Source organism: Anarhichas minor, unplaced genomic scaffold (genome assembly GCF_050575085.1).
Source record: "Anarhichas minor isolate MPS153535 unplaced genomic scaffold, ASM5057508v1 ptg000090l, whole genome shotgun sequence".
NCBI lineage: Eukaryota > Metazoa > Chordata > Actinopteri > Perciformes > Anarhichadidae > Anarhichas > Anarhichas minor.
The window spans coordinates 860489-883719 of NW_027466536.1; the positions used below are offsets into that span (position 1 = coordinate 860489).

At 45.3% G+C, this 23231-nt stretch overlaps 1 protein-coding gene across 1 annotated transcript in view; it reads left to right on the forward strand.

The window, feature by feature from the left end:
* The window catches only part of znf423 (zinc finger protein 423), a 134815-nt gene that overhangs the window by 18986 nt on the left and 92598 nt on the right, over positions 1 to 23231 (forward strand). The window contains exons 2-3 of the mRNA XM_076082095.1: positions 2015 to 2077; positions 13036 to 13233. Coding sequence (XP_075938210.1) covers positions 2015 to 2077; positions 13036 to 13233 — 261 coding nt within the window. The remainder of the gene's footprint in view (positions 1 to 2014; positions 2078 to 13035; positions 13234 to 23231) is intronic.

A 23231-nucleotide genomic window follows, 5' to 3' on the forward strand; every position in this document is an offset into this window, starting at 1 on the left:
CTCAAGGCTGCTTCCTAACTACACCAAATGCACCAAACAATCTTCAGGGTCAGGGGGAAAAAAAAGGATTCAAGATTAAATATGTGTCTGTTTGTTTCTAGACGGTGCTTTAGCATCTCATTTAGCGCTGTAGTGTAGGCGCGCTATGCCTTGGAGCACCTCTGTATATATATGTGTGTGTGTGTGTGTGTGTGTGAGACAGAAAAGTAGATTTTATTTATATCTTGTACATTTGCCTGGAAGTTATGGGAGGCGCAACACTAAACTTGTGTGTGTTTTTGTGGTGTAGAATAAACAAATCCGTTGACTTTGCAGTAAATCAAGATTTTCCCCGTTTGTTTTTGGAAGAAAAGCTTTGAGTTGTTGTTTTCATATCCATCCCAGCTCTGCGTCCAGTTTTCTTTTTATTGTCATGATTATGGTAATATGCTTGATTTCTTCCTGTCGTTCTTAAAAGCTTGAACGTCAACATAAGTACGTTTAAAAGTCTTCACTTGTGTGAACAGATCAACAGAAGTATAATGTCGCCATGGATACAGTGAGTTTGACTGTAGGCAACAACGTTTTATATTCGTTTACATTTTGGAAAAATGAAGTTTGCAGAATGAACTATTAACAGTTCTTTCTTCTTCTGCCGCTGCATTGGATGTACTGAAGCAATGTGAACAGAGGATTCTCAGGTTCTGAAGCGGTCCTGTCCCGCTACATGATGAGTCATGATTATTGCCGTTATTGATATTGAAGTCAGTTTAACTTTTTCAACGGATGTGAAGAAAAAGACTCTCAGCCTACGGCCTCCGTTTTCATTGGATGTGATGAGCACGGGGAACTCGTTCACTAGCCCTGTGAAATGCTTCATTTGAATTTCACATAGAGGTATTCTGTGTTGTGCGTATCTCCAGCAGGTTGTGCTCCTTTATATTTATTTAGGATAAAAAATGCAAAGACAATGTATGACGCAGAGGACATGTCATCTGCTTCTGATGTCCGTGTTTCAAACTTTCCTTTTACTTCTTCTCTTATATCTCCTCCAGATCATTCATTTTATTTCCTGTCAAATTCTATCTTTGTTACCAGATGTTGATAGAACTTTACACACCAACATCAAGTTCTAACCGTCTACATTACCACCAGGGAAAACTGAGCCCCCCGGTCTTTGCACATATACAGTATATTTGACACAGTGTGTACAAGTTGACAGCATGGGGTTGAACTGAAACAAGGAGCATCTCAACAGCCTGTTATTCTTTTAAAGGAACACTTCGCTGATTTATGACTTGTTGTTTTCCTTTGAGCTCTTGGCTTCGCTTAACTGTGAGGATTGGGGCGCGTCACGTGGGAGCTGATGAGGATGTGGAGTGAGGAATATAAGGAGAGGTATGGAGAGCTGGAGGGGGGGGGGGGGGCACCGGGGAGAGCAGGATGAGAACCAGGATTCTGAGAGATCAGAGACAGGAGGCGAGTAAGTGAGAAGTGAGGAGTCGTGCGGTGGGGGAGGGGGTGTGTGCAGGAAACCCCATTGTGTGGTGGCTCCGGCCATTTCCTGTTTGTGTGCCAGCTGTACTTCCCTCCTTCCTGTTGTACCCAGGAAGTCGGTGTCACATTCCAGCTCTGATCAGCTCTGTGTCCGTGTGTCAGGGAGATCTCAAGACATCGGCATTGTCAAAACCCGCCTGTTTGTTGCTTCCCTGCTCTATTTATATATTATTAATATTGTTGAATTGGGTCCCAAGTAGCTTGTTTTGTCCGACTAAAACCGAAACATATTCAGTTCACTTTCACATAAGACAGAGAAAAGCAGCAAATCCTCACGATTCAGAAGCTACAACCAATTCATGTTTGGTATTTTACTCGTTGTTGATTGATCTTCATCTCTTCACTCCTCCAGTGTAAATGAGATGGAGCACGTTTTGGCTCGTGATCTTGTGCCTTCGGTCGGGGCTCTGACCCTTCTCAGTGCAGTCTGACAATAAACATTTCATTTATCTTTCTCTCCCTCGTCTTTTCTCCTCAGCGGTGGAAGAAGGGGAGTCCTCAGAGTGTGGAGGGACCTGGGATGAATCAACTGTCCAGACAGGTTTGTGTGCAGAGACACACACACACACACACACACACACACACACACACCACACACACACACACGGATAATGTAAGAGTTTCAGCAAGCTGTCAGATCCACACAAGAGGCTTAAGTCTATACTGCACGTCTGACACACACACACACACATACAATTTGTAATATCAATTCCACATGGTTTGTAATGGCCTGCTCCGAGGGATATCAAGGAGAAAAAGATGGAGGGATGAAGTGAACATAGAGGCGTTCGGATGGAGGGATTTGTGAAAATACTCGGAGAAAATAAAACCATATAAGCGAGAAAAAGGGGAGATTTGAAGAGAAAGGAACGAATGAGACATGAGAGGAAAGTGAAAAGAGACACTCGCTCGTCCCGGGAGTCGGACTGAATGGGAAGAGAGATGACAAAGGGGATATGTAGAGAGAAAGATGGGTGTAGGGGGGACAAGAGAGAGACTTGTGTGCTTTCTCGCTGCTCTCTGTGGTCTGGTGATATCCTGGGAGGAAGTGAGAGAGATGGTTGGGCTCTTCTTTTCTTTTTGTTCTTCGCTTGGATTTTGTTTTCTCCAACTGCTGTATTCCTCCCTCTCTGTCTCTCCGATCCTCCCGTCTCTCTTGTTCCCACCCTGAGATGGAAATGGTAAATTATCCTCACTTGCCCTTTCGCCTTGATGGAAAAGGAACAACTGAAGTTCGTTTGTCAAGATAGATGGAAGGCAATTATATGGATTCACTGGGTGGGTTTTTATTCATTGTTGGACATATGAGATTAGGCTTTGGGTGAGCCATACGTAAAATGTGGTCTTTAAAAAACACATTTTCATGAAAATAATAAGAATATAGTGCGTAATCTAACCGCTCAGAACTTTCTTTAAGGCGGTTTACCGTGTTTTGAAACTGTCACTGTGACTTCATAAATTAAGAAAGGCACAAAGCTGTTCTGCACATTATTCAGTCATTTATGTCTCAATTGACTCAGAAAGGATATGTGTTCTTGCATAAAGTGGAGTTCAGCAGATAAAAAGTACATAGAGTGTCTGTTTCAAGAGAATTTGCCCGATCCTGGTTCGGCTTTAGAATTCAGGTCAGCTAACAGAAGTTAGCACAGCACCTGGTGACGTGATTAAGTGTTACTCTTTTCCCCCAACTAATCGTCTAAAATCCAAACATGTTCAGTTTACTACCGTAGAAAACCAAAAACTTAATAAGAAAATTCAAAGAAAAATTAAATTATTGAAATTGTTGCAGGTACATTTTCTGCGATTGATTAATGGACTCATTACAGATTTCAAATGACTGGACTAGATGAGTTCCAGAAGATGACTCTGGCACAACCAGGCTGTTAACGTTTTTCTCACTGTTGTCATCCACACTTGGTGAAGATCAAACTACACATTTTACAAACCATCGGCAGAAGCAGTTTGACTAGTGTGGTTGTTTGTCAGCTGCAGCTAGTTTTCTGCTCTGGTTTGCAGCCTATCAGAGGACAGTTAAACACTTCCTCTGACTCCATCCCAACAGGGAAGTAAGATACTGCTGAATGTGGTAAATATGCAGCTCTCTCTCTCTCTCTCTCTCTCTCTCTCTCTCTCTCTCTCTCTCTCTCTCTCTCTCTCTCTCCCCCTCTCCTGCCTCGTCTCCCGTTCAGCTCTAGAGGGAGAGAAGGATAGGAAAGTATGACCCTTGGGGTGTCTATGACGTACTCAGCCCTCCCATCCTTGCCCTCCCCCTCCTAAGACCCGTGCTAACTCTCCTCCAGGGGTGCTGTGTGTGTGTGTGTGTGTGTGTGTGTGTTAAGAGGGGTGCTGACTGAGGTCCTGGGTGGCTCACTAGAACTGCTGTGTGTGTCAGTTCCTGCAGGAAGCCAGAGTCCCATGACACACACACACACACACCTATCTCACTCTCTTCCTCCCATAAAAACATACTGTCCCATATTCCCTTACTCAGCCACTCTTTCAATTTTGATTTCACCATCAATTCCCTCTCCCAGCATCCTCCACATCACGTTCTCTTTCTATCTCTGCATGCTTGTCTCTTTCTGCCCTCCTAAATGTCTTTGTGTCTTTATTTCTCATTGTCTGTCTGTCTCTCTCTCTCTCTCTCTCTGTCTCTCTTCTTCCGTCCCGAACCGTTTCTCATCTTAGAGTAAGTATGTGCGATAGAGAGAAGAGGAAGGAGAACTGCTGTCTATCCCTTATTCAAGCAGATTAAAGAAGAAGAAAGACCTTGTTTCCTTTACTCCCTGGGAGATGGTGTCGACAAGGACGGGGTGAGAAAGGGGGAGAGAGAAAAAGAATGGAGAAGTGTACCTTCCCATGCTGCTATTAAATTCACAAACTTCCATCCCTCCTTCTCTCTCTCTCTGTCTCTCTCTCTCTGTCTCTCGATCTCTTTCTCTGGAAAATGTGTGTTGAGTTTGCAAAGACCCGCGGGAGGGAGGGCGGTGGGAGGGTGACTCAAAGGGAATTGAACCCCCCCCTCCCTCCCCTCCCTTACATCTCCTCCTTTCCTTTCCTCCTCTTCCTCCCTCTCCCCCGGCCTTTCTGCCCCAGAGAGGAGCCCTCGGAGGTCAAATGTGCCACAACACCCTCCGCCTCTCTTTCCCTCTGCCCACGCCACCCCTTAGCGGGACAGAAAAACAACTCGTCCCCTTCCTCCCCTTATTTCCTCTCCTGTTTCCTCGCTCCCCCAGTGTGCTGGGAGAAGAAAAACAGTGACGGAAAGAAAGGAAATGAGAGATAAAGAATTGAACAGGGCAGGTAGCAGCAGAGTTGCCCTGTTTATAAGAGTCATCTTATACTTATATGTCTAAGTCTACTTATATATTCTCAGTCTCATGTAGGAGAACAAACCAAGCAGGAGACACATGTCCAACCAGGCCAGATCGCACTTTAGAGGCATGCGAGTGTCTGTGGTGCATTGACATCCTCTCTTTCTCCAGAGTCTTGTTTTTCTCAATTCTTGTCTGACAGTCTACTATAGACTACACACACACACACATCTTTACACACACATTGTGTTTCTCTTGGACAACACACACAGAGACGCACACCGAGTCCCGTCCAGAAAGAGCAGTGAGTCATCATGGAAAAGGTTTGTCAGGTCCCCAAGCTGAAAGTGAGAAACTGAAACTTACTGCATTATTGTTCTTCACAGCTTAAGTGCTGTGTGTGTGTGTGTGTGTGTGTGTGTGTGTGTGTGTGTGTGTGTGTGTGTGTGTGTGTGTGTGTGTGTGTGTGTGTGTGTGTGTGTGTGTGTGTGTGTGTGTGTGTGTGTGTGTGTGTGTGTGTGTGTGTGTGTGTGTGAGCATAGCTGGATCAATTCAGTTTCCATTAATGTAATTTCTAGTACCCTGAAACTTAGAACGACATGCTTTGTCTTTTTTCGTCTATCCGTACAAAAGAAATATGTGAGTTGTGTTTTGCACAGTTCACATACTACGTGTTCAACACCACACTCCAGTGTGTGTGTGTCTGTGTGCGCTTGTTGTTCTCCAGTATCTTCTGGGAGTAATTACCATTTCGACAAATGTCACCAAAGCGGTATTTCCTCTAGTGTAACGGCCCAGACTCTTCAACTACAGGTGAAATTGCACCTTATGCGCTGCGCGGCTGTAGTTCATGAGGACACGTGCACCACAGTGACGCGCTATGTGAGATAAGTGTTTAAGATGAAAGACAAAAAGAATGTGTTCCAAATGAGGAGGTGAGACAAAGAAGGGAGATTACAAGCTGGTTCACTGTAATATCTTGATGATGGCCAGAGCTGAGGAAAACAGGACACTGGCCCTTCTCCCTCCTCTTTCTCTTCCTCTCTCTTTTTTTGCCTCTTCCTCTACCCCTCTCTCTCCACTACCCTCTGGAGGTCCATAATGTAGTTTTAATTTCCCCAAGGCTACCACAGGAAAACAGTTCCTGTGTGTGTGTGTGTGTGTGTGTGAACTATTATTGCCTGCTTGTGACAGCGCATCTGTGTTTTTGTCTGTATTGCAGCATTTAAGCCCTTTGTTTGTGTGTCGGTGTCATTTTTGTGGGGATGTGTGCGTGTGCAGAAAAAATTCCAATAAATGAGCAGCTGTTAACTTGTTTGTGATTATACTTTTCTGCCGATCTGCTTGAGTCTGTGCATTGCATGTGTGGCTTATTTAATGTGTGTTTTCGTACATACATTGAGTGTGTGTGTGTCTTTTCTGCTCCCTTCCATGACGTGAGTGGCTCTTTCATCATCCTGTTTCCAGACATTGGTGTTGGGTGCTGCTCTCCCTTGCCGCAGCACGTCCCAGGGGTGTGTGTGTGTGTGTGTGTGTGTGTGTGTGTGTGTGTGTGTGTGTGTGTGTGTGTGTGTGTGTGTGTGTGTGTGTGTGTGTGTGTGTGTGTGTGTGTGTGTGTGTGAGTGAGAGACTGGTACTCTGTGGCTCAGTAGACCTGCTCCCGGGGGGAGAGGCCTTGTATTTTGAAAACACACACATACAGGCTATGGTGGGGGGGGGGGGGGGGGGACATGAGGCAGAGGGGAGGAGGTGAGGAGAGATGACCTCTTTATTTAGCCACCTAACATACATACACACCCAAACAGAGCGAGGCAGAGGGTGAGGGAGGGGTGGGGGAGTCATTCTCTTGAGATACAGAGAGCAGGCCTGTGTTGTCGTGTCCGGCTGCACCTGTTCAGCCTGTGTGTGTGTCATTGTGCATTTGAGTGTGTGCACACGGTGCCAAATGTGCCCACTGTTCTTTGTATACTTCTCAACATTTTGAGCTGAAATAGGTGGGTCATTGTGCTGACAGTTGCTGTCTCGGTGTCCCCTCACTGTAATATTGTGCTTGCATTTAGTTGGACAGGGACGTACCGCGTGAAGTAGAATCCGCACATTGTTCCATTGAGCCCCGTGGTTTCACCTCTCGTAACACTTTAACATTAGGGTCAACAAACACAGGCCGAGAGCACAGATTAGTGCGCAGATTGTTTTTGTCCACGCTGTCCTCTCACAGATGTATCAAATACACTCTGAGATATGACAGCCAGCCATCATCTACATGCATCTTTGACTAAATGTGACTTATTTTGCTTGATTTTTTTTTACCATGTACACCTTTTACACATAGCAGGAAAAACTTTTTTTTAAATAAATTCTATGATTTGCCCAGCCCCACCTCAGAGAGGAAGTTTGTTTAATTAAAACAAAGTGAAGCAGAATATTGCCGACAGTATATGTGGGTCCTGTATTAGTGTTTGAACCTGCTTCAGGGACACACAGTTGGGCTTTCCACACACACTACTTCACAAGACAATTTTGACAATCGCAAGAAATGATTGGAAGTATGTGCAACTTACCGTTCTTTAATTGTATCATAGCTCACACTTGTCCTGACTAAAAAGTCTCGACTAAGCAAACGCTCCGAGCTGGTCTGATGTGAACCTCATGGCTGGTTCACAGCCCCGCTGAAGGTGGTGGTGCTCAGCCAGGTGCTCTGTGAATCCAGGTCCAGTTTGCACTGCGATGTGGAGCAGAATGAAAGCCTTATGTCAGGACTGTTTGCTTTCTAAACATTCTGCTGGAAGCTGCACACACAATTTTTGTTTCCCCCTCCACCTTTTGATGCCTGTTTTAGGCTTACACAGACATAGATGTGTGTGTGTTTTATGCATGCTTGGCCCAAAGATATACATCTCTCTGAGCTGCCGAGTGTGGCCCAGACAGACCACAGAACCAGCTCCTGGCTGCCAAATGTAACACTTGAAAAAGGACCTTACCTTTGCAGTATTACAGTATGTTTTATTCCCCTTTAAGTCTCCCCCTCGCTCTGGCACTCTCTTTCAGTGCACTTCTATCACCCAGGGGCAGTTCAGGAACATTTCCCAGTGTTCATTAGTTCCCTGGTTTTCTTCCCACAGGATATATAGAGATGTGCGGTGGTCGTGCTGACTGTGTGCGTGTTTGATTTTTTTGGTGTTCTAGTTTGTGTCTCCACTAGCTTATCTTGGCAACCGCTCCCGCCAGTGCCATGAAACCAAAGTCCGACTGTGGGATGGAGTGGATCCACATAGAGTGTACTTGGATCCAGTACTGGAGGTTTTCTGTTCACTTTTTTTAAAGGGGAGAGGGAGGACAAAACGTCCGTCTTTGTCTGTCTGTCTTTCTCTCTCCCATCCAGTACGTTTAGGGCATATTATCATTTAGCTCAGTAATTACCTCAATGAAGTCATTTCAACGTGGGTAATGAGGAAAAGACACACCACTAACAAACACACCCATGCTATGAACGCACACGAGCATCCACACACACACACACACACACACACACACTCTTCTGTGAGCCTAACGAGTGGTGATTAGTGGGTCTCAGTTAGGCGTGGTTAGGCTGTGTAACATCATTCTGCACTGTGGACTCCGCTAATTCACTTCTCTTTATCTAATTACCCAGGGTGCACACACACACACACACACACACACACACACGCACTGCTCACACACCACCTGCATATATCTTTCCTGCAGATATGCAAAATGACCTCATTATTCCTGAGGTATCCATTTATATATTTATATTTGTATCTGTTAATAAACAGCCCATTGTCCTCGGGTTATGAGGCTGGTGGGTACAGCTAAGAATATGGCTTATTACTGTTCCTCTAGAGACACGAGGTGTAAAAACATCTTTTCTCGCCTGATGCTGCTCGCTGTGATAAACAGATGCCTGCATATATAAAATAGGCCTTAATAATGTTTGATATGTCTTTCTCTGGAATGTCACGGCGGCCAGTTCGTTGTCCATGAATGACGGACCCAGACCTTCGTAGATCAACATAGTAAGGGACAATGTACAGTTACAACTGATTATGGCGCTGTTGCCTTTATGTACCTATAATCCATGGGGGGAAAAGTACAAGTGATGCGCTCATTGATTGATTTGAATATTTAGGCTGCCGTGGATGTGTGACAGTGCATGGTCCTGTCTGCTGCATTGCCCCCTCCCGGACACTGAAGACCTGGATATGATGCGGCATTGACATTTAAACACAACATCTGTATTACATTTTAGACAAGGCGGCAATGCCAAAGAGACTCAATTTAGTTTTCTTCTGCAGCACGTACACCCTTTTCCCCCGCAGAACCAAACAATGGTCTTCAATCCTGATCCTCGGCACCCAGAACACCGCTGGTTCTCTGTCCTACCAGCTAGTTAATATCCTTTAATTGCATTCACTGTGCATCTCAGGTGTGATTCAGTCCCTCATTACATGGCTGGAATAAAACTCAGCAGGGCTCTGTGACTAAAGGAGAAAAACCCTCTTCTGAAACGCATGCCTTTAGGTGAGAACGACTGAGTGCTTTGACTCTCATTTAGTAGTGAAATTAGTATTTTTCATGTTTTCTGTAGTTTGTCTGCCGGATGTGATTTAGATATTATTTAGTGTGTCACGCTTGATGACGTAAGAATAGAACGGGTTTGGGATTGGAGGGTTTGTGTTTGGGTGTGAGGGTGAGAGAGAATGTGTCGTTATTCCTGGCATAAGGACAGTCTGTGACTCAGAGATAATGGTTCTCTGTAGAGCGTGCGTGTGTTCATATGTCTATAAGTGACTATAGCTCTGTGTGTGTGTGTGTGTGTGTGTGTGTGTGTGTGTGTGTGTGTGTGTGTGTGTGTGTGTGTGTGTGTGTGTGTGTGTGTGTGTGTGTGTGTGTGTGTGTGTGTGTGTGTGAGAGAAAGAAAGAGAGACTGGTGCTATTTGCTAGGGACCACTGTCGTACTATTCAATCAATACCCCAGCGCACACACGCACACACACACACGCACACACCGTAGCACCCATGGGAATTGCCTGACTTCATTAAGTAGGCCTGCTGCTTCTTCCCTGTGTGGTTGGGTGGGGGTGGGCTGGTGCAGAAAAAAAGGAAGGAGATGTGAAGGATTTTTTGTGAAAAAGATGAGCAAGACAGATGAATATATTTATGTCTGGCTAGTTGAATTCTGATACACCTGAACAACTGTCTGCAGGTGAAAACATGTGTCCACGCTGGCGATTTCAGATACTTTCACCTGTACTACTTTTTTTTTTTTTTACACGTTGGAGATAAACATATATATATATAAATAAACTAAAAAAACTAATATCCATATTTCCCAAATTGAAAATGGACAACCTACCCAACGAACAGATATCCGAATAGTCAGATATGTCGGGTCCAGCCCTAGAAGACACATACTTATCCCGTCCTTGTGTGGAGACTCATGTGCAAACAGAAACACCACCCACTGTGTTAGCCTCTCTCATCCCTTTATCTCCCTCTGTTCTGACCCCCATCTCTCTCTCTCGCTCGCTCTCTCTCTCTCTCTCTTTTCATCCCACTGCACCGGCTGAAGACCAAATAACAGGACGAGTAGACGAGAGAAAAAACAAGCACTCAAAGAGAAAGAGGAGGGAGAGATGAGGACAGAGGGGTTTCATCTGGCTCCTCCCTCTGTTGCTATGACAGCAGGTTGTGTTGGCATGCACTGGAGTTGGCACTGCCCTCACCTCTGGCATCAGGGCACCCTGGGGAGTGTGTGTGTGTGTGTGTGTGTGTGTGTATGGGTGTGCTCGCTTTTCAAAGGCACGAAGGAGATGCTGCAAAGGAAACGTTTTTTAAAACACATTCTAATTTTAGGGGAGCGTTTATTTATCGAGGTCCTTTTGTTCCAAAAGAAGAATTTGAGATTTGCGTTAATATCTTGAGAAAGAAATAGACAGAATGTTAACATGGAAACTTTTGAATGTGTGGATTTCCTCTTAAGCCACTCTTGAAGTAATTATACTGAGACACAGTGTTTGCATTGTGTGTTACAAACACAACTGCTCTTCCAAGGACTCACCAAAAGGCATTTCTACATTTGTGAAGTCTCTATTCTTGCACATGACCGAGTTTCTCCAAAAATTCCAAAAAATAAACATGTAATACAATATCATAAACAGCAGTGGAAAACAAACTAGGGTCGATGTAAATATTTGTCCAGAATCCTTCTGCTCAGTTTAAACAATGGAACAGACTGACCACTGCTAACGCGCAGCTTACTGCATTATGAAAGAAGCTGTGATGCTATTTGGTCACGGGTTCGTGTGTGTGTGTGTGTGTGTGTGCACATTTACATGCGTTTTTCACATGCATGCATACCTGTGTATGTTTGTGTGCACAATGACCAGCGTGTATGGTATGTGTGCGGCCTGTGTGCATGTGTACGTGTGTGTGAGAGCGTGCACGTGTGTGTGTTTTCTCAGCCAAGGGGCCACTTTCTCTCCCCGGCCAGACGGTGCTCTCACCACTGGACAGATGGCCAACACCCTCCCTCTCTTCCTCCCCATCCCTTCATCTATCCCTCCTTCACTGTCTTCCTCTCCTGCAGGCCCTTAAACACCCCAGCACCTCAATCCCTCGTTCCCCTTCCTCCCAAGCATCCCAGCATTCTCTCTCTCTCTCTCTCTCTCTCTCTCTCTCTCTCTCTCTCTCTCTCTCTCTCTCTCTCTCTCTCTCTCTCTCTCTCTCTCTCTCTCTCTCTCTCTCTCTCTCTCTCTCTCTCTCTCTCTCTCTCTCTCTCTCTCTCTCTCTCTCTCTCTCTCTCTCTCTCTCTCTCTCTCTCTCTCTCCATCACACACCTCTCCCATAATTCCTCTGGATGGAATGGAGCCTGTGCACCTCGCTCTACATCTGTCTCACTCACAGACACACTTTCTCTCTTAAACTAAATAGACTAAGCTGCTGTTACTCTTTTGGCTTTTGTTTTATTGGACCGAAAATGATGAAAAACCGGCGGAGTGGTGTGCGATTGTACTCGCTGATGCCGAGCTGACAACTGGGTTTTGGTCTTAGACTCTTTCTGACAAAATAATGTCGATGAAAGTGCCAAGAATAGCACATCATGAGAGAGAAATGAATTTCCTGCCGCTTACACAAATAAAATGATGTCGGTAGCTCCTAATGGAGAACACTGAATTAGAGCGTAATCATTCTTTGACCCTTAACTGCACTCTCAAGTATTTTTCATTAAAAGTGATGTCGATTATTGATTCGCTGTAATGGCCCACGCTTCAAATTTAATGACGGAGCTTTAACTCCAGTGAGTTAACCGTTTATTAGTCTGGCTATACCAGACAAGAGGCGGGAGATCTTACCTATACCGAATATCTGAGGCGAGAACAGCCGCTAACAAACTACTCCAGTTGCACGAAGCATTTAGAGATTGATTTGTGAGTCTACCTGTTCATTAGGTGCCATCAGTCCAATGCAAAAGCCCCGCAGGGAATCCTTTTCACTTTATTTGAGTGGTTGATTCAACTCTTTGGTCAATCAGGGGGCCGTAATTATTGGTCTTGTTGTATTAAATTGCTTTATTGTCGTAGAATATGGCATCTTGTTCTCTATGTTCCTAATTAGTCAAGATACTTCCAGTGTTGAAATAGTCAGATTTTCGTACAATGGGCTGTATGCGATTTATTGGGTTATTTTCTGGGAGGTTAAGCATGAGCGCACAAAGCAACACATTCCTTGAGCTCATTCATGTTTCCTGCTCACCGTTTCCAACATTTCAACCGCATTTCCCTCAAACCCCTCTCCTCCTCTGTCAAGCCAGTGTCCTCGGTGTCAATCCTGTTGTTCCTCGGCGTTTATAATGTGATAATAAGGTGTGAAAATGGAGACACAATGGAGCACTGAGGATTGGGCCGACGCAGCCTTCCTCTGGTCCCCTCTCACACACTCTGCTACCAGGACACACACATCTTCACACACACTCATTTATGTATTATCACTTGTGCATGTAAACAATGAAAGAATCTAAACTATCATAGATAGAGGGAGGACAATGACTATGGCACTTTGAAACTTGGATACGTAAGCTTTTCCACTCATGGTTGTGTGTTGTGTGTGTGTGTGTGTGTGTGTGTGTGTGTGTGTGTGTGTGTGTGTGTGTGTGTGTCCTCAGAAGTCCCAGCGTCTGACAGAGTGGCAGAGACCAAAGAAGGTCACGGGGCCGGCGGCGAGGACGGAGAACAAGAGGAACAAGAGGAACGCGATGACGACGACCTAGATGACGAGTCCATCTTCACCTGCGACAACTGTCAACATGACTTTGACTGTCTGGCTGAGCTCACGGAGCACAGAACCAACCACTGCCCAGCTGGTAAGTGTTCACGTGGACATTGTGATAGACAGTCTGCGTTCTTTCTGACTGACCGACAGGCCACACATCACTGTTTCACAGTTCATTATGAGCAGCTTACCAACGCGACCACAGTCCTGGTCAGGGGTTACTGATAGAAACCCTGCATGTATTTCAGTGACCATGTGCTGTGTTTTATAGAGCAAGGGAGCACGGAGGAAGGGTTGTGATAGGTGAGAGGATAAACATGACCAATCTTATGGGTTTCTGGGTGACTCCGTCTCTCCTCTGTTTCTCAATACCTATAGCTATTTGATTTAGTTAAACCCATGTGTGCCACAGGGACAGACTTGTGCATTACACACACACACATACAATGGCTGTTATTAGTACTGGTGTAATTAATGAAGGGGCTGAAAGAAACACGGCGGGGGCATCTGGTTCCTACAGATTAATCCAAACGCTCGCTTACCAAGCCAACACACACACACACACACACACACACACACACACACACACACACACACAATTGCACACATGTACACACACTTTCTTGCTACTGCAAGGCAGTCTGCCTCTTAGCGTGTGAGAGAGAGTGTGTGTGCATGTGTGTGTGTACTTTTGATAGGGGGATGAAGAAATACAGAGACGGGGGATGGAGGGCTTTGTTTAAACTGGTGAAGACGGTGTTTCCAGAGACCGTGTAATGTAGTGAGTCAGACCCCGGCCTCAGCAACCCCTTATTCACCCGCTGGCTTGACACCCAATCGGTCTTAGATCTCCCATACATGCTTAGAGAGATGCTTGGAGAGGCAGCAGGATACAGCTTAGACATAACAACAGTATTTACAGGAGTTATTAGGAATACGTGCAAATAACATGAACACAAACAATGGAAATACTACAGAACTGCATTTAAAAGAGAGCTCAATATAAGAAATGGGAAACCCATTTATGCTTTTTAAATTGTTTTTTTTTGCCTATTTTTTCCCTCTCTGAGCCCCAGACACACACACACACACACACACACTCATTTACTTCTGCATGCCGTGTCACATTCAGACACACACGCGGTGCACGCTCCGAGAGAATCACACCGCCAAAAGCGCAGGGCTGCTGTCACAGCACGGGATGTGGCCTGTGATTTCAGCACAGGAGTCTGGGGAGGGCTACATGTTGCTGAGCGAGAAAGCAGAGGGAGGGAAGGAGGGGGGGGAGGGAGGGAAGGAGGGAGCGCGGAAGAAAGAAATGAAATGAAATGATAAAACATGTTTTTCCCTGGAGATTGAGTGGTTGAGATTGCACAGTAATCCCCCAGCTCAGCAGGATGTGTGTGCACTTGCAATGCGGGAGTTTGTGTATGTTCTTCTATGTGCGTGTTATTGTGTATATATGGTCGTCTGATGTGTATGCTGGAGTGTGTATGTGCGTATATGAAGTTAGTGGTGGCACCACAGCTTTCTGATTATTATTGAGGAGAGGGCTAAATTAAAACACATGGACTAAAGAATCCTTTTAAGTTCTCTGGTAGAGACCCCTGGGAGCCAGTTTAGTAGGAGGGCATGGGACGCACACACACACACACACACAGCCTACTGGGGATAAACACACGCCACGCTGGATCTGGATAAGAGCGTTAATGTGTTCATGTGTTTTGTAGTTTGATGGTGTGTGTGTGTTTGTCCCAGAGCAGAAATCAAACAACTCAGACATCAGCCATCTTAGTTGGGGGTGACAGATGTAGCTAGCTATCATGTATGATGTATTTTGACCAAAATACATATAGAAGTTGCACCAAAAACCACAATTATTCCCAGTCTGTCATCAAACACAAAACACTGCTGGGCCAGTATGTATTGGAAGACAACTTAACTCTCATTCACACAGAGAAACTAATCACGACCACCTGAGTCTTATAACTTTAGCTTCACTTGTTCTTAATTACAAGAACAGTTTAGCATATTGTGTAGAGTTCGAGTTTTGTGGACTTTGCATTATGTTCAAGCATAAGGCGAAAACATCAGCCGGCTGTTATAGTTCTTTGAAGGGATTTATTGCATTTACACTCAATATAGGCGTAATAGATAATACCAGCGTCTGTGAAAAAATAGCAATAAGCACTTTGAGGATTTTATTGACTTTGATTAACATGTTTTGATGATATTTCCTGACTGATAAAACACGTTTGCAGGAATGAAGTTGCATGTGAACATTTTATTACACAAATAAGAGTTCATGCAGCACCGCCTGCTGCAACTATATACAGAATCCCCGCAATATGAATTTTTTGCCTTTCAGTCTTTTAAAGTGTCCCGTGGACATGTTGTCCACTCTCAGCGATGTCTGACGTACATCTGCGGGTCCCAGGTGCTGGCCTGAGAACCATGTTAGTTAGCGCTGAATTCTCTGCAGAAATAGCGCTTGTATCTGTAATGCTAACTATACTGTTGCAGCAAATGGGTCCCAAGTTAGCAGCTAGCTGTGGCTATAACATTGAATGGGTCCCAGGTGCGAGAGTGAAGCACCAAGTAATTCAGTGCCACTCTAGCAGAAGGCCTATAAAGAGGCACCATTAATTTGAGTGGAAATTGGACAAACACACACAAACACACAGTGGCACAGATCAATGACACATAAATGTGTGTACACCCACTCCAACACGCACATACCCACAGACCCCACACATCTGGTTAATGTAATGCACATTAATGTGCATGAGCCTGACTGCTCAGCTGGTTGTGTGTGTGTGATAAAGATTTTGTGCTTCAATTACAATATCATTTTTATTCCGTTCCACTGCAGCTTTAAACCAGTGTGACGGCTCTGCTTTTATACTGTGGATAAGACACTCTCTGTGTGTGTGTGTGTGTGTGTGTGTGTGTGTGTGTGTGTGTGTGTGGTGTGTGTGTGTGTGTGTGTGTGTGTGTGTGTGTGTGTGTGTGTGTGTGTGTGTGTGTGTGTGTGTGTGTGTGTGTGTGTGTGTGTGTGTGTAAACTGATTGAATAGTAGCTCCTTGCTGTGAACCCTGTAATTATTTTTTGCTATAAAAAAATGGAACCAAGTAGCTAGCACCCAAATTATACTTTTGGTGTCGATAGTAATGATACGATACCATGCCTTTATGCTAGAGTTCTTCAGTGCATAGTAGGGATCTCACCAAAGTTAGTAGTCGATACTAATACCAGTGAATTGCCCCGATTCTGGTGAACCAATTCGATACCACAATATGAAATGAAAACGGAACAATAAATCCCACGTACTTCAACATAAACTTCTTTATTACCGTTTGCAAACAGGTTTCTTTTGCGATTTTTTAGAATTATTATTAAAACCTGATGATCCGCCTTAAGTTTCTCGCCGAAAACTACATTTTACAAGATTACATTCGTCCACATCATGGTAACGTTATAATCAATTTTCCTTCGCTTGATACTCAATTTTACTAAATAGAGCTGGAACGCATCGCAATGTAATTCAATTCAACCTCCGTAAACGTCAGCTCCGCAGGACTGCGCCGGTCAGTGGCAGCTCACAGCTAAAGGTGCGTTCACACCAAACGCGTCGTTAATCGTGTTAATCTCGTCATTCCAACCACGTTCACTCGCCGGGGACCATTTGTGGTCATTCACGTGACTCGCCCCATTCGCGGTCAAACACGCCGGAGAGGGGGCTTGGCTTATTGCCCTGGAGCCCTGGAAGCCGTTCGACTGTCCGCCATTCATTTCCGCCATCAACCATGTTTGTACCATATGGATTATACACATACATTTATACACATACCGGTCTCTACTAATATGAGGTATCGTAGAGCTCTGGGTGAACACAGACGGCTACAGTATTTGTTTCCTGATTCAACAACGGCAGGACGTCACTGATGACAGGGGGAGCATCTCAACGCTGATAGGCTATCGCGCCGCAGCGGCACGCAATTTTTTTCGCCGGAGTTGAAAAATTTCAACTAGCGCGTTTGGGGCGCCATCTTTTGCGTCACTTCGGTCTCATCGCGTCTGTGCATAGACTTTGTATGTAATCTACTCGCGCGAATAATTCGCGCCGCGTTTGGTGTGAACCAGTGGTGTATAGTAACGAAGTAGAAATACTTAAGTCGTTTTTTTGGATATCTTTACTTTACTATTTATATTTCTATTGACTTTTACTTTTACTTCACTACATTTTGCAAAGAAAACTGATACTTTTACTCCGATACATTTCCCCTGAAACCTTCGTTACTCGCTACAAAATCAAATCTATCTTTAGAAAAAAAATGAATCATGAGACCAGCGTCGGGGACTGTGGTGGAACACAGACTGCAAGCAAGCAGGTTTGGTGAATCAGTGGTCCTAGCTTGCAAGTTAAATCATTGGTTAATCACGTTAATGCGCAATTGCAAACAAGTGCTCTCAAAGCCGCGGTGTTTTGATGCCCAGTGATGCTATAAGCTATAGCTAGCGAGCGACTACATTAGTATAACTCCACTCTACGATGACTGATTTCATGATGGAGGCAGAAATGGAAGCACCTGCTACTCCGCAACAAACGACGGTGGTGACAAAGACCAACACCCGTGGATCGCTAGCGAGTGTTGACAGTTGTGCAGCACTAGTTGGCTAACGTTAGCTATAGCTAGCCACCACACCATAGGATTGACAGGAGCCGCGAGAGCGCAGCATCAGGGTTAGCATTAGGGAAATCCTTCCCAGCTGTGCGCAAGCTGTCTGTGAAGCTGAACACACCTCTACCTGCCTCAGCGGCCTGTGAAAGGCTATTTAGCATCGCAGGACTAGTCTTCAGCCCAAGAAGAGCGAGACTGAATTCTCGCAATTTTGAAAACCAACTTCTTTTGAAGATGAACAGGACATTTTTCAGTTTCAAGTAATGACTGGGTTGTTACTTTCGGTGCTGCTTTAGTATTGATCATGTTTTGATATTTGAGTCATTTTGTGGATGATCAGATGGAGTTATGATGGTAGCAGTCGTCCAATTGCAGATTCAGCTTGAGCAAAACTTTTGCCTATTGTGTTCAAATCAGGCCCATAGGAGTTTACAAGGCAGGTGTCCATTCTCACAACACTGACCTGATGCATCAAGTGGATATTTTTTGCTGAACACAATATTATGCATTTGCCCTCTACATCCTCTAGTCGGAATGAGCATACTTATAAACGCACTGTTACAACTCCTTCATAGTGTCATATTGCTTATCGGAGAATTATGATGATAAGTTCATAGTAGATGCAAAAGTATACTTATGTACAATATATTATGTTGAACATTGTTGCTCCTGGATGGATCACAGCCAACCGCTCCTGGATGGATCACAGCCAACCCAATTATTGTCAACACAGCTCCTTGTCCTTGGTCATGGTGGCCACAGCACTTAAAAGAATAAACTTCATAATTCTCAAAATTCTGACGCTTTGCTTTTTTATTAACAGCATTTACTTGTACTTTTACTTTCAATACTTAAGTACATTTAATATCAGAAAATTACTTTTGATACTTAAGTACAATAAATATCAGATACTTTAAGACTTTTACTCAAGTAGTATTCTAATAGGTGACTTTTTAATTTTACTGGAGTAGTTTTCCAGTTAGGTATCTTTACTTTTATTCAAGTATGGCTTTTGGGTACTTTATACACCACTGGTGTGAACGCACCGTAACTTTAACTAGCTCTCCTCCTGCTGATTTCAACATCGATTTGTTTGTTCACTAAGCAGCATTATCGGAGTAATTCTCTGTCGTCCACAGGACTACCAGACGCCGTTAGTCTTGAGCCCCGATACCTGTGGTACTGTAGAAAAATCTGTATGTTTTCAAATTATTGCAAAACTGCAGTATCCATTTTACAAGAGTCTTATAATTTACCCCACATGGTTTAGGCTCTGGGAAAACTTACTTTCTCAGATGTATAAAGTGTGTAATGTTTATATGTGTGACGTGTGTCTACTACTTGTAGTAGATAGGTCTATATCCTGCATGTGTGTGTGTGTGTGTACAGTATGTGTGATAGAGACAGCAAGAGTCGGGGGAGTGTCGATGGGTCTCAGTAGGAGTCAGAATGTGGAGCAGAGGCTCCCCGAGGAGAGGAGGAGTGGGAAAAAAACTCCTGCAGATCAAATGCAGAACATTCTCTGGCCCTGCTCTGCCACATGATCACACACACACACACACACACAGACACAGACATACGCATCCCATGAGAGAATTCCAAAATCCATCTTACCGGCCACAAGGTTGGGTCAATGCGATTTTTTAAAACCGATGGAGGCCCTGTGTTTGTGCAGCCACTGTCCATTTACTTCAGTTATACTGTATATAATAGCTGACTGGCACACACACACACACACTTTTACACTGTCCACACTCTTCTGCTGGGTGTGAGTGAGAAGGAGACAAAAGGGCGAGAGATTGTTAAAGATCCGGTAAAATCCACTTGAGGGGGAAGAGGAAGTGATGAGAAGGTAGGCAGCGAGTAAACGAGGGAGCTGTCAGTCAAGGCAGGGGGGGCGGAAACTGCCGCTGTCAGTGACAAATAGCAAGTCATTAACCCAGCTAGTCGCTTCTTAGATGGTGTGTGTGTGTGTGTGTGTGTGTGTGCGTGTGTGTGTGTGTGCGCGTGCGCGCGTGTGTGTGCGGAGAGCCCGATACTGTGCATATTCTTTCCGAAGGTATTTTGTGAGGTCTCTGTTAATTGAGCACATACAGCTGCACTCTCGTCTATTCTCTCGCCTCTCTGTGGGGGAGAGGAGAGATTACCAGGGAGCCAGACTAGCTGGGAGGGAGGGGGGGAGACAAAGAAGGAAATGAGGGAGGAAAAGGAGTACTTGGGAGATGATGAAGACAGGTGAGGAGGAGGAGGAGGAGGAGGAAGGCTGGGAAGTGGAGGTAAAACTTCAAATGTGCAGCGAGGAAGTGAAAGACGGAAAAGGGAAGAGGAGAAAAACATGGAGCAGGGAGGAGAGCGCGTCTGTTCGTGCAGGGGCCCTTGGGTGACTGGTTGGCCTCCCATAGGACATCTCCCACTGCTAAGCTCTTACCGTCTGTTGCAACCCGCTGTCACACACACACACGCACACACACACACACCACACACCTCGCTGCGTCTGTCGTCAGGATAGCAGCTGAGTCCTGCGAGGCCAAGACTCTTATTAAAACCACAGATCATTTTCTGAGAGAGAGAGAGAGAGAGAGAGAGAGAGAGAGAGAGAGAGAGAGAGAGAGAGAGAGAGAGAGAGAGAGAGAGAGAGAGAGAGAGAGAGAGAGAGAGAGAGAGAGAGAGAGAGAGAGAGAGAGAGAGAGAGAGAGAGAGAGAGAGAGAGAGAGAGAGAGAGAGAGAGAGAGAGAGAGAGAGAGAGAGAGAGAGAGGTAATCTGAAGCAAAATTACAGGCAGCCTCCTGCACTCTGGCCTGCCACTGACTGTGCATGTGTGCGTTTCTCGTTTGGTAGTTGATTGACAAAATCAATATAATTCTCATTTCCTTTATGGTCACTACTTTTTTGTTTGTTTTTGTTTTCTCCCCATTTGACTTTCATCCTCTTAGCTCCTGTCTTTTTACCCTCTCCCTCCATCTTGCCCTCTTCCTCACCATGTGCCCCTTCTTCCCTCCCTCTGCCCCACCGCCCCCGCCCCCCTCCTCCCCTCCGTGTCTCTGTACCCGGGGGTGGCCCGCAGATTCCTGTGCTAAGCCCTTGGCATACATACAAGTGCACAGCGCACACACAGACACAGCTGGCTGCCGCTCAGGTTTTCCAGGGAGAGAGCAGGAGCCCGGCACCAGAGGAGAGGGGGTTGGAGAGAGGAGAGCAGTATAAGAAGAAGGGGGGGGGGTACAACATGCAGAGAGGGAGAGATGGAGGGATGGCAGGGAGGGGGTGAGATGGCGAAGGGGTTGTTGTGAAGTCATTTTTCATCACAGGGTTCATTTTTCACTGCAGAGTTCTCCCACTCTCTACATCGCTCTATTTCTCTTTATCTGTCCTCTCCTCCTCCCGTTCCCCTCCCTTGATCCCGCTTTGTCTCTCTTTATCTTCCCCTTTTTTTTTTTCCTGTTGTCCTTTCTCTCTCCCACCCCACCTCTCTCTACCTTTCTCTCTCCCCTTGCCTAAACTCTTCCCATCCTATCTCTGCCTCTCTCTCTTTCAGCCTAGTTTCTCCTTTATGAAATATGGATGGGAGCAGTTTTGGGCGCGCTGAGAGGTTTGCAGTTGGAGGGAGGGAGGGAGGGATGGAACCTGGGAACTGGCAAGGGAAGGAGGGAGGGGAGAGAGAGAGAGAGAGAGAAAGGGGAGGAGGAGGAGGGAGCTCGTGTCTCAGCAGACGTGCCTTGTGCATGCACCTAAACACCTCACTGAGCAATCTGTCAACATGTCAGCAACACATGTTTGGTAAAAAAAAAAAGAGAGAGAGAGAGCGGTTGGAAGGAGAGAGGAGAGGGTGAAAAAAAAAATCTCTCCCCTTCCAGTGGGAGTAATGGCTCCCACCAGGGCTCTGGAAATGCTTTGAATTCAGCAGATTTCTATTGCGGGGTCCTCCCCCGGGGGTGTCTTTTTACAATGCCTGCATCTCAGAAATTTGAGCCCGAGGACCCCTGGGGGCATCCTTTCATAATGCCTGAAAATGTAGGGTTATATTGTGTGCTCTTCCCCATGGGGCTTTTATTAATACCTGTATTCACTGCCACTGGAAATTACACAGGCGGCGCTGCAGGGGCCCGGGCTCGCTCCAGGAAGGGAGAAAGACTCTGCAGGGACGTTTTCTCTCTTCTCCTCTCACTTCTCTTCCCTTCTTTCTACCCCCCCCCCCCCCCCCTCCCCCCTTCTCCTTCTCCTTCCTCCTCCCTCTCCTCCTACTTCGCCTCTCTTCCCTTTTTTTTCTTACTTAATGCAAGAGTGAAAAAGAAGAATTTGCCAAAGGACACAAGAAGTGCGTTGTGTGTGTGTGTGTTGGCACCAGCTAACCGCCTTGTATTCAGCCCTACTTTGCTCAGAGGAGAAGAAACACTCGATTAAAAATGTAACTTCCCCTCTTCTTTCTCTCTCATCTCTTCCTCTCTCTGTCCTTGTGTGCCTGTGTGTAGATCTTGCGGAGAGTAAATATTTGTGTGTGTGTGTGTGTGTGTGTGTGTGTGTGTGTGTGTGTGTGTGTGTAGACAGGAAATATCCTAAATGTTTCGTCCAGTATGTGTGATTTTGCTCGGTGTGTAAGGTATCGACGGAGACCGCTGCTTCTGTCTCCAAACATTCATTAGAATTCTTCAGCCAAAGGGTTTGCCGCTTCTCTCTGCGTGTCAACGTGTTTGTTTGTGCGCATGTGTTCATTGATCAAATATTTACTGAGTCGGATTATAGAAAAATACATTTACATATCTTTGAATAAATAAAAAAGTGTTTGATCTCCCCACTCAGACTGTTTAGATTTCAGATTTCAATGTTGCACTCTGACTGTTTCAGACTGGACATTGCATTTAAGATCCTGCAACTCTGGAGCTGATTGAACTTCAGATGCCTTCATGTTATGAAACAAGTGACGCTAATCGTGTCAGGAAAACTAATGTTGAACACAGCTTTTTAAATATAAATGTGCATTTCCTTTTTTTTTTTTTTTTTGGAATTTCAAAAAAAATGCAAAAGAAGTGGGCAAGAACCACGTCCACCTTCCGTGGATGAAAGCCCAAGGGGTACTCATTATGATGGAATATAGTTTTTTTTGTAGAATTACACCCCGCCGCTGGGGGGACTACTTCCCAGTGAGGAGATCGGGCACCAGCTTCGGAGACTGACCGCCTCGGCTGTAGCAATTCAAATTTGGCCCGGGCGAACTGTAGCACCTCAGTCGGGGGGGTGCAGAGATCCAGCGCTGCTGCTCTGCTCATTTTCTGTGACCAGTGTAATGTTAGCATGAAAACATGGTGGACTTAGCGAGCTTAAGTTAGCTGGCTAACTAGCCAACCGCGAAACGAGAAAATCTAAACAACTTAATGCTTCATCTACTTATTATTGTCCCAGTGGAGGAAAA